Genomic DNA, 15,077 nt, shown 5'->3' on the forward strand with positions numbered 1-15,077 from the left:
AGAACCGCAGCTGGGAGCCAACAGCAATTTCGAGTTTTGTATCATTTGCTTTGCAGAGCATTGCTGGCGCACATAATACAGAAGCGTGCCTGACGCGTCTCTCTGCCTGTGTCTGCTGTACTGACCCTACCGAATGTCGGATTAACTGTTGATGTCTTTTTTACTGCTTGTGCAGTAAGAGTGCAATTAAGCCAAAATACCGGCGTGTGTATCTGCGTGGCCGCAGAGTGAAGCCTCCGACGAGGTAGATGCAGATGATAGCGTAGCTTGCATAGAAGGCCATATGTTCAGAGTATCACTAGTTGTGCTGCAGAGGTAGTGTCATCTTATAAATGAATGGCAGTTAAACAATGACGTCATAATTAAAAAAAATTAAAAAACGTCACGACAATGTGTACGTGTCTTTTGGCGGGAAAAAAACAAAATGCTCGACTAACAACACAATTGAGATAGCGCTCGTTGTGTCTTCCTTCGTCAAATGTCATCCTGTGTAGCTCTGAATGTCAAGTATGATGAGCTGGTTGCCAGGTGTGCATAAATGGCATAGGAGTGCTGTAAAAGCAGCAAACTTGAAGCATATGATATCAATAGGGAGTCATCAAAGCTGGCCGAATTAAAGCGAAATAACTGGCGCAACTTTCAGGCAGTGGGATAGGCGGAAGCTGCAGCAAATGGAAAACCATCATCCTAAACGCGCATTCCGTTTACGCATTTCATTGCATCAGACCATATGAGCGTCTGTCAGTTTTTTTTTATTGTGTTGAGCCGTTTGGCACATATTTTGGGACTCAGTAGCTAGGGCTGCGAAACAATAGGACAGCGCTGACTACGTGTATTGATTGAAACGGAAAATGACTAATATGTGCGATGAGTAAATGACTGCAAAGAAATGAAAATATCCGGAATCTGTCCTTGTCACTTCGCCAGTCCAACTTGAAGTGTTTGACCAACCCTATTGTTTATCACGCAACCCGCACTGCCTCTAACACCGTTCCTGAGCTAGGCCGGTCGATATTTTTATCGTTGTGCAGCTTCGCCTTAATCACGTATGGAAATCGTACACAGACTACACACGCCCGCTGCTGCTTTTTTTTTGGCAGTCACGCTGGAGATCGGGGGACTAACTGCAACCGTTTTTGCGGCGTGCGCATGCACTGACTCTGTTATGAGTACCGTAATTTCCGAACTATAGTCCGCACCAAGTGCATATATGCATAGTCCGCGGGCTAAGCTCTGGCTTTAAAAAAAGGTATTTAGGTTGTCCGCATACGGGATGTAGTCCGGAGGGGCCAAGTGTAGTGTGCGCGCATAAAAACTGACCATGGCAATACATCTTCATCACCAGCTTGACTACACCCACTGCAGGGCAAAGGCCTCTCCCATGTCTCTTCATTTAACCCCGTCATTTGCCAGCCCAGCCCACCCTATGCCTGCAAACTTCCTAATCGTATCCGCCCACCGAACTTTCTGCCGCCCCCTGCTACGCTTGCCTTCTCTTGGAATCCACTCCGTTATCCTTAAGGAAGGTGGGGTCAAAGACCCATTTCCCAAGCATTTCACCCTAAATAAGCCGAGCACCAGGCAGGGGAAGGCTTGTACCCATTGTATCACCGGTGGGTACCCGGCGGCACTGGGGATCGAACCCCGCACCTCCCGCAGCCGTTACCCTTAAGGGTAACGGAATGGATTCCGTTACAATACAATCATAGTAAAAGGTTGTAGCTTATACCGTTGTCAAGAGTAGGTTTAGACATGAAGTCCACTGTAGGAAAGGCGAAGCACTGTCCAGGACTCCTCATAGATGTCGGTAGCCGCGCACGGGTATCGGCGAGTTCCTTCGGCCGCTTCTAATCTTCGATAGAGGATACGCTCATGGCCTCCTTGGCTACTTTCGAACATTGAAGAGCCGCTCGCCATCCGTCTCCTCACTTCAGCGTCCGGCTTCCCTCACAGTTTCCGATGCTCATCTTTCCTGCTCTTCGACTTTAGCGACGCGTTCGGCCGCCTTGGCCGCCTTCTCACCTTTGTGTGCGGTTACATAAGCGTTTGATACGTGGCGATTTTAGCTCATCCTACTCTATTGCATGGCTGCGGCGGCAACACTACTGCCACCAAGTGTTTGGAAGCGCTGAACTTAGGGACGAAAGATGAGAAAAGAAGACGAGGAATTAGAGCAGTGGCGCGATGACTACCAGTTAGAACACACAGCGCGGGAGGATGCGGCGAAGACATCGGGAAACGAAGCTTCTCTGCACCGGCATTGACTATAGGATCCCGCTGAGTTTTTTTTTTCCTTCTCAGCTGGATGCCATTGGGACGGAAGATTTCGGGATAGTTCTGAAAAGTTCGGCGTCATGTTCGGCTTCAGATTCACCGTCCTTTTCGGTTTCAGGTTCGGCTTAATGTTCGGCTTGAGGTTCGCCGCAGTTAATTCCGGACAATGTTCGCCTCGATTTGCCCGGAACGAGAGTTAAAAGAATTTGAAGCTTAAATATTAAAGCTATCATTTGGGAGCAAACTATAATTTCGCGTTGGGTATGGTATGCTCATGCCCAGCTTTCCGGGAACGATTCAGCAACTGCAGTTGAACATGGTTATAACGACGTTGACGGGGCTCGACGATTACTTCGTTATAGCCCGTGTTGACCGAGCTTCCGAGGGAAATCATCGTTCCTTCGTTGTATCCATTATGTCGTTATAAACCGTTTCGTTATAGCGAGGTTCGCCATCTGCTGGCCGCCAGTAGCGAGCACCGCGTAACTCCGTGGGGATATTTTAAACTTGTATTTTTGAGAAAACTAGAAAGTCCCGAGAGATTCTGCGCGAACATGGTGATTATCATGGCCGACCCTTCCTACTCGTTGGAAAATCTGACCTATAAGATGTTTCCTTCGCTTGCAACAACTATATCCGATGGCCACAGAAAGTCAATGGGATGTACGGAAACGTCGAAACACCCGCGATGATTTTAGGTGTTCAGCGCCACGCGGCTCGTGGTGGCAGCCGTGCGAACTAGAAGCGTTTGTCCAGGTTTCCTGGGCTTGATTATGCTGTGTGCACCGGTTCTGTACCCAAGCAGCACAGGTAATTGGCCCAATATTGGAGATATATTGGCAAATACTGGTCCAACAAAGGGCCAATGTGATACCATCCATTTCCAATATTGGGCCAATTATATGTGCTGCTAGGGTGGACAGTCCGCGAGGCGAGAGATTTAAGCATGTACAGTCCGCGTACAGTGTACCGGAAAATGCGGTACTTCGCTACCCCCGTCGGACCGATATCCGGCGCCCACTGCCTCCCGCTCTTCGCGCCACTGCGCGGAAAGATTGAAGTGGACTGGATCGGCGAGGAGGGGTGCGGAGTGGAGATAGCCAACGAGTGTAAAATATACAAAAGGCTTAAGAAAAAAAAAAGAAAAAGAAAACGTGCCCGCTGTTGTTGAAGTAGGGCGAAAGATTGTTTTCGCCAAGCCAGAAAAGGCATCGATTCAGCCTCGCTGCGTAGATGCTTTACAGATGACTGCACAGCGCTGCCAGTCCCGTATGTGTGCGTGGACTTCCTCCTCCTCCTCCTCTTCTACATTTTTTCCCCTAATTTATTTTCTGCACTGACGCTGTGAGTATCGCCTGATGGTTCAGCGTCTATTTTGGGTGCCATGTTGGTAAGTGACGCTTCACAGTTTTTGCACCCACCACTGTAAGACAGCCACGCTGTGCCAAGTTTGCGAGTGGCTTGGAGTCTGGCAAGAAAACGTGGGCAAGGTTACATGAATGGACTTTATTTATTTATTTATTTATTTATTTATTTATTTATTACAGATACCTCAAGGGCCCTTGGGTGAGGGATTTACATGAGGGACTAGACGGCGCAGGGCATTAACTTTTTTTGTCCCGTCTGGATTTCTTTCGAATCTGTGTCCGTGTTTTCCTGCGCGGTTCCTAAATAAAAGTGCAATTCGTATCAGGTCACCGACTGCCCTGCTTGCCTGCTTTCGTCTATTCTTCTGGTTAGTACGAAAATGACTGTGCTTGGCGGAGCCCTTGGAAGATTGAGTATGTGCAATAAATATGCGCATCCAAAGAGATCTAGTTGGGTATTTTGGTACACAGGGAGATTTATGGGCTTCTGTTTGGAAGGGTGGTTGTGGTGGTTGTGCTGACGTCTTTCTTGAGCTTTCTTTGCCATGAAAAAAAAAGCGTGCCAACATGGTTTCGCTATGAAAAATTCCTAGCTCACGTTAGGAAGGGCTTGCGGTTGCTTCCCTAACGCTCATTTGAATCTTCCATTGATACAGCTCCGTCTTGTTTTATTTCAATGCCTGTTTGCTCAAGTTCCTACCGTGCGCGTCCACAGCGTATAGAAAACTGGCGTATAGAAAATTTATATAATGCAGAGCCCGTAAGGTCAGGTTTACCGAGTGTTTTGTGACCCAGAATTGTTTTTCCTTGGTAAAGGAACAGTGTGAGCGCTTAGCCGCTTCAGAAAGATGAGCAGAAGTCAGTCTTAGGCGCGTGCGGATAATTCGGCAACTTAAAGACCCCTGTGCAACGGCTTGTATACTATATGGACGCGTGCATGTGGTGTCACTTTTTTTTTTAACGGAGAGTTGCGGCCACTTAGTTGGAGTTGGAATTCACTGCGCAGCCACTCTCTAGAACGTGTAGTTATTAGTTATTTCTCGATAGTGGGTTACACTAGGATTTAGCCAAACCTTTCGGTTCAGTCAAGGTAGACTAAACCGAAAGTCTTGATTAAAAATTAGTGGAGTCGACTCTCGAGAAATCTTGAATGGGACCTAGAACTTGTTTGAATTGCGCGTAGTTAGAACAGTATCTTTGATGTCTGCTGGACCGAATCGTCAGTTCGATATAAGCGGGTGTTCGAATTAAACGAGTTCAAAGCAACGATATTAGTGACGTGAATCGTCCGTTCCACTGAATGGATGCGAACCTGTGAGCTGAATTCCGGGCAGTTAGTCGGAACAGAAATGGAGTCAAACGTCACCCCTTGAGGCGTGCGATGGCACCTGTACTCCAAAACGTGTTCATCAAAGAGCAATTAAAAAAAAAGATGAATCTGAACCGAAATACCGATTGCCGCATGCCTCCCAACCCCGACTGTCTCGTGTGTGCTTTGCGTATGAGTGTGTAAGGGTGGTATCCTTATTTCTCTTGCAGCTCCTAGTCGTAATTTTTCTGATGACCTCGTACGGGTGTTCTCTCGTCGGGCTCTGCCATCCGAAAACGGTAGGCCACATGCATATACGTGTATGCTGCATATTGTGCGTGTGTACCCAAGGAAGAGGCAACCTTTCGTGCACGCATGTGTCGTCATGCTCGGCTTCTGGTGTGCGCACTATATAAAACTGGCTTTGCTACCTTACCTTATTCGGCACCCATTTATTGTGTCTGCGTGTGCGTCTTGCTTTGCGTGGCTGCTTTATTAGTGTTTGGCACATGGCCTGTGTATGTATGCTCGTGGCTGTTTTCTGATATCTGCCGCATGGAAGTTGGGCACGTGTTACGTCCTCCTTTTTATGCGCATAGTGACGTGCACACATAGTGACGTGCACACATAGTGACGTGCACTCATAGTGACACGCATTGCTTTGTCTTAATGGAGGGGGGGGGGGGGGAACTCAAGTCCATCAGTCCTCCAGCTCCAGCTTTTTTCGGTGCCAGAATTATATTCTGCAGCTAATTCCAATGTAATGTCCTGACGCGGTATCAGCCTGCGTAAGCCGGCAGTGCAGTTCTTAGAACGAGCACGCAGAGCTGGCACTTAAGGACTTGCTCGCAAGAATCGTAGGTCGTAGTGTTTGCCGGGCGTAACGGGCTCACAGATCTCGTGTTTGGAGCTGCCAAAAAGATGCCAGAAACCTGCCAAACAGCAGCTGGCAGTGCCAAGGAACGCCACGGTACACAGTCCTAAGTGAGCCCTCTTTTGAAAGGAGATACAGGGTAACCTTATTTAAAGGACAGTCCTATAGTGGCCGCCCGTATGACAGAAGTTGTGGCCACGGTGTGTTGTGTTCAGGGAGAGTTTGCTGTGAGCTAACATTTCTATGTTAGAGGGCACGTGTGTGATAAAAGCGGGACCGCTGAGAGCCGTTACAGTGCAAGATTTGTACCGTAACCCCTACAGTGGAACAGTTGGGACAGCTGGGACAGTTAGGTGTGTCTCATCCGATGCCGTACTGTTCATCCAATGTGAAGTGGTTTCCGCACCTATGAAGAATCGTATGATTGATCAGGGCCCATGGGCACGTATGGGAATTGATCATGCAGAGCAAACTAGCCAATCAATTAGTCTGCCAAGCAAACAACCATGCTCATCAATTCCGTGACCTCAGCCAGAGGAAGCCCACCCAACTTAGACATGGCAGGAACATAGAAACAAAGCAAAACTTTCTCTTCGTTCTCAGAACAAGCAACACTTGGCCCTCCGCACTCCTCTCCATCCCTGATAAAAACACGCCTTCTCTTGCCATTGAAACGTATGTCTGTTAGCATTAGAAACTTTCAGATCGTTCCCTTTGCTTTCCTCTAGCCATGACCATTGAACGTGCACCCAGAATGCGCAGAGGGCTTGGTACAGCAGATGGCAGGGATCAACTGAGAGCGAGGAATCCCCCATCTGGGCATTGAGCGAGTCGGCAGGGAAGCCGTAAAGGAGCACGCAGTATATGCCTCGTATACATACAGGCGCAATAGAGTCAAGGGCCGTGTGGAAGGATTTTACGGCACTTTTTGTCTGTACCGCGCTTCGGCCTGTGCTCAGGGCCTGTGCTGAGGGTGGCGTACGCAACCGGTTTATTGCTGCCGACATAATGGGCTGTAAATTGTACCGTGTGTTCCTTCTCTCTGTTAATTTCCTGTCTGTTTCTCTCTTTTTGACGGTGCCCAGGCACGAAGCGCTCGTATTCAGTTCATAGCGCTCATGGCCTTTAGAGGAACACGCCGCATTTGGGGACTCGTGCTGTACACTCTTTGTTTGATGCGCTCAGTAGAACTGTTGTTGTTGCCTGGGGTTCTTCGTTCGTGAGTCGCGGAAAGAAGCACTTTCCACGTCGGCTACCGCCCGCTCTGGGGAAATGATTCTCGGTGAGAGCGGCCGATAAGAACTGGTTCGTTATCTCTCTGCCGCCGTTCCCGGCCGGACAACACCGATATCATATGCTTCCTTTTTTACTTTCGTACGCGTTCGAGGTCCTTCGGGGAGCGTTGGCATAAACAGCGAGCGCCCTATTTATTATTTTGCGCGCGTTGTTTTCTGGGATGCTTATGCTGTAGCATCTGAAAAGGTCACTGGCCTTTGAGTCGCGATCTAGTCGGAGTCTTTTGTGAGTAATTCCACGGCTGTACTTGTGACACAATTATATATATGCTGGGTGTTTCAGGGAAGCCTGGCACTAATCTTTAAAAATGGGGTTTTTGAGGTAATGAGACGCTTTCTGTGGCATAGTAGCACCAGTGTTGGCGCGTCGATGTCAGGAAACAAGCGTGTCACGTTAAATTTTAAAGTGGTTATTACCAAATTCCAATAACTTTTGCAGTGAAGATGCAATGCTGTAGATGACGATGGGCTCGAAAAAGGGTTGAATACAGAAGAAGGATGTGAAGGGCTTGCCGGCCTGGTAGATGAGCTCTACGAGCGGCGAACGAGTCCCGGTCCACGAAGCATGCGGGCCGTAGGGTGCCAGGAGCTGATGGCCGAGGTCCTTGGACGCACCGAACGGCAGGGGGGCGGTGTCCTCACGTGTGGGCAGCGTCTCGGGTCGGTCGGGTCATTCTGGTCGCGGAAACGTCGCCAGTGCTAGTGTCTTGTGGTCCGGGCGGGGGACGGGGCTGGGGTGAGCGGCGAGGTCGGTTCGGGTCTGGCGGGCTGGGGCACAGCCGGGCGGACCAGGTACACACGGCCGACGACCACGGCAGGCGCAGGACGCCGAAGCTCCGGGACCAGGATGGCGACGAAGGGACCCCAGCACCTCACACCAAATGTTACATGGCGGCAAGCTGATGAATTAAATGAGACGACATATGGTTACAGGATGACTTAATGGAGGACGGCCTGGCGCGAGCACTCCTCCCCGCGCCACTGCACTCTACTTCGTCACAATACAATATGTAGGAAGCCAACAGTGACCTTTATTTTTTGTCAAACGGCCCCCCTCGTTTCCCACCCCTTGTCTGGTGTGTATATATATATATATATATATATATATATATATATATATATATATATATATATATATATATATATATATATAATGTGTGTATGGGAGAAAAAGAGAGATATGTAAGTATGTATGCTGTACGCCATTGTAGGAAGAACACGCGCTCTTCTAAGGGTGGCCGATGCTTGCGCCAGATCGTGAGCAAAGGCGGGTCCTTACACACACTTCGTGAGCGATACACGCTGTCAGGGCGCAGATCCTTCACTGGAAACTAGCGCAGAGTCCCGCAGCGCGCCCGTGCTCGACATGAGTGCTCGACAGTTGCACACCACTTCACAGCAGGGAACCTCGGCCTTCTGTTCTTTGTTTTGTTCCCGCCGATCTCTCTCCATTAGCTCCCAGTGAAGACAGCTGGTGTGCACGCGCGCGTGTGTGGGACAGCATCCAGCTGTGCTCCGAAACCGGTCTTCGGGGCTTCTCGGCCGGCACGGCGCCCCGTGGTGTTTGGGGAAACAATGGCTGTCCGAAGCGCGGCCTGGGAGGGAAAAATATTGAATCGTCGCTGAAGTGAAGAAGCTTCCCAGCATGCTCCGAGCTGCGTATGCATGCTGCGGTGGGAGTGGTTGAACAGAAGTGAAAATAATATATTTAAAGATGGAAAAAAATTCATAGAGAAAAGGGGGGTGGGGCACGCGTGGTCCATGTACATAAAAATAATAATAATTTGTTTTGGGGGAAAGGAAATGGCGCAGTATCTGTCTCATATATAATTGGACACCTGAACCGCGCCGTAAGTGAAGGGATAAAGTAGGGAGTGAAAGAAGAAAGGAAAAAAGAGGTGCCGTAGTGGAGGGCTGCGGAATAATTTCGACCACACGGGGATCTTTAACGTGCACTGGCATCGCAATGCGCACGGGCGCCTTACTGTTTTTCCTCCATAAAAGCGCAGCCGCCGCGGTCGGGTTCGAACCCGGGTATATAAAAACCCAGAGATGATAAAAAATCATTAATGAAGGGAAGTTGCGATGTTGTGAAGACAACGTATCACAGCTGTTCTCTTCTGAATATTTTTTGTGCTGATGATGATGAATTTTCATGTCACAAGTACATCCGTGGTGGAAGAGCGCCATGGCACAAGGCGTTTTCGGTTACCCTAGGTAGGGTCCAGTTTCCCAAACAATTCATCCCAGACAAGTCGAACACTAGGCCAGGGAAAAGCTTGTACCCATTGTATCGCCGATGGGTACCCGGCGGCACTGGGGATCGAACTCCGCACCTCCCGCATGCGAGGTCGGAGGCTCGAACCACTAATCCACCGCCGGGTCGACAAAAAAGTATTCAGGCAGCGGGTCTGAAAAAAAAAAGCGGACCGTAAACAAACACTGAACGTTGTCCAGCGCGGACGTAAGGGATACAGATGAACATGCGTAACTGTTGCGAGGAAGCCGACATCTAAGTCATCTGGAGACTGAACGCAATGCCCGTGCCGTAATTTCGCATAAAATGCCGGTGCAGTGGGCAGTTGTTTCCGTAGCCCTCGCTACTAGAAGCACTGCGCCGCTGCTCCGTTCGTCTTCCAACGGTGCTTTTCGAAGGTCCATACCTTCCAGCCTACTTGACGAGTGACCGGAGGTGAGACCGGAGAGCCGTCCTTCTTCATAGGCCGGACTGGCGTTCTGCTCTTTGTAGTCTACACGCTTTGAGCAGCCTTGCTCGCTGTGTAATGGGCTAGGATCGTTACAGGAATGCCACGACACTTCTATAGGCAGCGACGGTTCCGATGACATACCAAGGCTGGGATTGTTTCTAAATGTTTCTATGCACGACATTTCGATGCACGAACCGGTCATCTTCAACGATAATAAGCTTATACAAAAACAAAGGGGTAAAAAACGGCGCTAGTTTAAGAAAACATCAACTTTCCAGCATATCCTTTAAGTCAATTACAAAGCTCTAGCTGCGATCCGGAGTCGAGTTGAGCGGCTACCGAGAGTTCATGCACAGACACCCGCTGTGTCCCAAGCAGGAGCCTTGCACCGGCGCTGCCGAACTTCCGAGACCGCCCCCGGAATAGACTTAAAAAGGCTGACCTGTCTCTCGGAGGCTATTTCGTGCCTCGCGTTACTGAGCCACGCTGCAACCAACCCCCCCCCCCCCCCCCCCCCCCCCCCCCCCCCCCCCCCTCGCCATGGAAGGAAGAGCCAGTGCGGACCCCTCCACCCCAGGGCCTCCTTTGTTCTTGTGCGCGTATATATACTATACAGGGCTTCTCCTTCCGAGAGCTGTCGTGCGCGACCCGTGTCACGCGTCGCTTTGTTCTTGGCCGAGAGCTCCCTGTGCGGGCGCCGGCGACGCCGCCGTGTCGCGGCATTGTCCGGTCGCCGTTGCCTTTCGTGGCCAGCTCAGTTGCGAACGCACGGCTTCTGCACTGCGCCACAGTGCTGAAAAGCGCGCTTTTCTTTTATTCGTTTTGTGTGTAATTGCGCAGCGAAAGCTCCGGAGATGCTAACAAAAAAATTACACGAGCTAAGAAAAGCCGGCAGTAAGTTGTCTCACTTCTCGGTGGACACCTCAACTGCGCCTTGAAGAAAGTGATGAGGGGTTCTTGGCGTACTGGCGTCTAGCACTGCTGTCAGCAGTTCAGGGGTATATATACAGTGCTAAGAAGAAAACATGGACGACTGGAGCGACCGACATGTTCAAAGGCTGGCTTACACAAGATCGCTCTATAGTCTTGGCGGCGTTTCGAAAATATACAGGTAGACAGAGGGTGCTAAAGGGGAGTGAGCACTAAGGTAAGCACAGAACAAAGATTGCAACATTAAAACGACCACAGAAGCGCAGGTGAAGCAGACGAGGCAAAGAGCGATGTGCCAGAAGATAAAGGTCACATCTAAAGTCAAATCCAGACGGTTCAAAATGAAACCTTTAACGGCTTCTGCCAGAGTAGGTTCGTTCACTCATCCGTATTCGCGCCATCTCCGACGTCGTACGCATGCTAAGCTTAAGTCTGTTTTTATAGGTGAAAAATTTGAGGGGCGATCAATTGGATCGATGCGGAAGAATTGCGAGAACATTCTTATCTGCCTTCTCTTCCTTTGTGCTATTGTTCTGCAGCCTGGAGCACTAACTGTACCACTACGACCACTATACCGCTACTTGTAACTTCACCAAGCCACTACCATCACAAGAAACCGATCACTGTCATCTGTCAATTCTGCCAATGAAGCGTCCACACCAGGTTGCTATAGCCGGCGCTTCGTTGTATCCGGCGCTTCGTTGTATCCGGCGCTTCGTTATAGCCGGCGTTTTGTTACAGGCGGTGTGTCATTATAGTCAATGTTTTGTAGAGGCTTCGTGGAGTTGGAGGCTTCACACAGGCGCCTGACACCGACGACGGACAGTTTTTGACGCCATATGGGCCTCTTAATGCTATCGCATTAAAAGCTCAACGGATTGGGTGGAAGGAAATGAATGCGGCAGCTGAAGGCTAACAAGCAGCTGGGGGCCGGTCCGGCACGGAGACTGAGCTGCGCCTCGAATCAAGCAGTTTTGCAACTGCAGCGATCCTCACACTTACAAAAATGGTCTATAGACATTCTATAGACGTCTTATAGACTCTATTGCCTTCCTATGGATATTTCTTTTTGTCCATTCATAGTCTATAGACGGTCTATAAACAAGTCTATCAAAAGTGTATGGTCATAAATCTATAGATTGTCTACAGACTGCGTCAGCACAGCCTCTATCGCCCTTTCACCAAAAGAGCTGACTTTTCTGAGCATGCGCGAACGGTAGCTACACTACGTTTATAAGTGTGAATCCCTTCAATAAAATTTGTTGTCAGTTCAGCGCCCGTCCTTGTCGCCTCGTCTCTGTCCTCGTCTGTTCAGCGCTGCTTTTCCAGAAAACCATGTACCAACACGCCCAACTCGCCGCATTAACTGTCTATAAGACTTGTATTGCCTATAGATTGTTCTTTAGGCTTTGTCTACAGGGAATCTATAGGCTTTATAGATAAAAGAATATAGACAGTCTATAGACTGTCTAAAGAAATTTTTGTAAGGGCTGCGGGAACTCGACTCCGGCTTACGAATGCTTACGACTCCGGCTTACGAAGAAACGGGGGGAGCCGAGGGACCCTGCAGCGCGGATGAAAAAATAAATAAAATCTAGGTCTCTACAACGTGAATAACCCTATTCTAATCTCACCCGCCTTCACAGCGTTTCGCGCAATTCATTACTCTGAACGGCCTTTCTTTTTTTTTTTTTCTAGCTCCTGCCCGCGAAGTTCCGAGTAGCATCAGCGTAAGAAGTCTAGCCAGGTTGCTCAGGGCTTTCTTCGGTTTGAATCGCCGGGTGTCGGCCTCGGGGATCGTGTTTACGAAAATATCGGCGGCGGCCTCCGTGGCTTATCGGGCGATAATATCACTCGAGCCGTGTCTGCAACGAGTCGGCAGAGTTCGCGACACCCGTGCAGCGTTGGTCAGCATAGAGGCCCTCTACCCAGGAGTTACTTGGCAAACTCCGTAGGGAAAAGCCGGCCTCAAAACATTATCTCTATAAGGGCCTGCCCCCAGCACTCATGTTGTCAAGCGTGCTTTGTTGCGGCAACAGACATGCATCGGCCAGGTAAAGTCACAGGGGAGCCTCAGCTGCTGCCTCGACGCTATAGACCTTTGCGGAACTTGGAGTGGCGAAAGCGCTCGTATCGGAAGCGGCCGCTGCGAGCGCTGCAGTGCTCCCGAAAGCAGGCGTGGCGGATATATATATACGGGCCAGGGTCGAGCGCAGCTAACGGCAAATTAATTGCCCCATCGGAACAAAGAGCTCTGTCGGTGCATCAGTGTGATTGGCGCGCCGAGACGTGCCCAGCATACTGCGATAGCAAAAAAGAAAAACAATAAAGAAAAGGCGAGGAAAGAATAAAATTGGGGGAGGAGTGGGGAAGACCAGAAAGGATATATATACAGACTTCGTAAGCGCAAGTTTAGTGGGCCGGCCCTTTATAGAGGCAATAGTTTGAGGACCGCGCGCGGCTTATTTCAGCGCGTTGACGCTGCTTTCTCGGCGAGTCTGTTGACCAAGCTGGTCGTCCACGTGGTATAACAGAGGAGCTTGGAAAGATTGCCTCACGTTCCGCGACCGACGCACTAAAAGAGCAAGCTTCTCATACGGTGGCGCAGCCGCTGCTTTCGTTCGAATCTCACTGACGTCAAGAAACTTTCCGAATTATCCGATGCGGAACGCGACGGGCTAATGGGGTCAAATCCAGCCGATAATCTTGTGTGGAGTCTCCGAGTAACTCGGATAGGCTCGGGTTAGTTCGGAGGAGCGTCGCGCCAGCTGTAGCCAATCGGCGGAGGGCGTGGCGCCAGCTCCAGCCGAGTGGAGAGGGGGGTGTGAAGATGAACAGCAAGAAACGCGGTTGCGTGCACATGCAGTTGCCAGAAAGAAGAGGCGATGAATGTACACATGCTTTCGCGCGTCTACTCGGTTTAACTACGTTAACACCCTACTACTTTTTTCCCATCCTGCTAGCGCCTATTTAGCAATCCAGCACAAATAACGGCGATTTCGGCAAAGGGAAGTCACCGTTACAGTCACTAATAATAATAATAATAATAATAATAATAATAATAATAATAATAATAATAATAATAATAATAACTGATTTTGGTGGGAAAGGAAATTGCGCATTATCTGTGTCACATATCGTTGGACACCTGAACCGCGCCTTAAGGGAAGCGATAAATGAGGGAGTGAAAGAAGAAAGGAAGAGGTGCCGTAGTGGAGGGCTCCGTAAAAATTTCGACCACCTGGCGATCTTTAACGTGCACTGACATCGCACAGCACACGGGCGCCTTAGCGTTAGTCACTGACGACAAAACGGGATTCTATCGACCTCATAAATACAAAGAAATTTGTGTAATCCTGATGCAGGGCGCACGTGCTGCATCGACCATGTATTGGCGTTTCCTTGCGTAGTGAAATAGAAAGTAAATAAACAGTAAGTTTAGTTTAGCGGACCAGGTGGCGTTTACCATAGCCCCGATTCAAAGGGGATGCCAACGAGATATATCTATCTATGAACTCCACGGTCCAGCAGCAGGGGGCAGGCAAAAGCAGCGACCGGCGTTACGTAGTACAGCGGAGGTATAGGGGCAGCTGCACGAGGACACATAGCGGCATTGGTCTGGAAACGTCGTCTTCTTGCTCAACTGGACTTTAGAAGATGTCAATCGACTATACTAGAACGACCCCTGAACCGTTGTGGTTTCCACGTGCTGCTAATTCAAAAGGCTCCTGCGCCGCACGTCGCTGGTGCGTGGAAGCTTTCTGCCATCACTTCACCGCAAGTGTATATATGGCTCTGCCAGTAACAGCAAGTGGTAACGCGACATATCTTCAGAAGAACCCGGGAGATGGCGCCCGTGCCCATAGTGGGCACGGGCGCCATCTCCCGGGTTCTTCTGAAGATATGTCGCGTTATATGTCGCGTTATTTAGGAACAAGGATGACGGAAAAATTTTCAGCAAAGCACGTGGTACATAATCTATCGAAGGAGGATAGACCGGTTACAGCAATAGCTTTACTTGAGCAAGGAGAGTGGGAAAGGGCAGAGAAGAAGGTTCCTAGTGGCACATCAACAGGACCAGATGGTATCCCGATTATGTTGATAAAGAAGTTAGGACCAAAATCCAAGCAAACATTAATACAGGTAGTGAACAAAATGATAGTGGATGAGAAAGTCCCCGATGAATGGCGATTAAGTAGAATGAACATGATATATAAGGGAAAGGGGGACAAAGCAGACGTAAGTAACTATCGCCCCATAACAGTGACGTCTGTGGTTTACAGGGTGGTGATGCAAATTATAAAGGATAGACTGCAGGCT

General features: G+C 49.5%; 1 protein-coding gene across 3 annotated transcripts in view; it reads left to right on the top strand.

The window, feature by feature from the left end:
• Positions 1–15,077, top strand: part of LOC144110912 (gamma-interferon-inducible lysosomal thiol reductase-like) — a 59,481-nt gene that overhangs the window by 30,989 nt on the left and 13,415 nt on the right. Inside the window, exons 1-2 of one of the 3 annotated variants that reach the window (XM_077643977.1) lie at positions 3,613–3,664; positions 5,181–5,249. The exons of 1 other annotated variant lie outside the window; for it this stretch is intronic. In XM_077643977.1, the coding sequence (XP_077500103.1) occupies positions 3,659–3,664; positions 5,181–5,249 (75 nt within the window). In that variant the 5' untranslated portion in view covers positions 3,613–3,658. Of the gene's footprint in view, positions 1–3,612; positions 3,665–5,180; positions 5,250–15,077 lie in introns of those variants that run through there. One more of the 3 variants, XM_077643980.1, reaches the window with a different exon arrangement.

Source organism: Amblyomma americanum, chromosome 11 (assembly GCF_052857255.1).
Source record: "Amblyomma americanum isolate KBUSLIRL-KWMA chromosome 11, ASM5285725v1, whole genome shotgun sequence".
NCBI classification, from domain to species: Eukaryota; Metazoa; Arthropoda; class Arachnida; order Ixodida; family Ixodidae; genus Amblyomma; species Amblyomma americanum.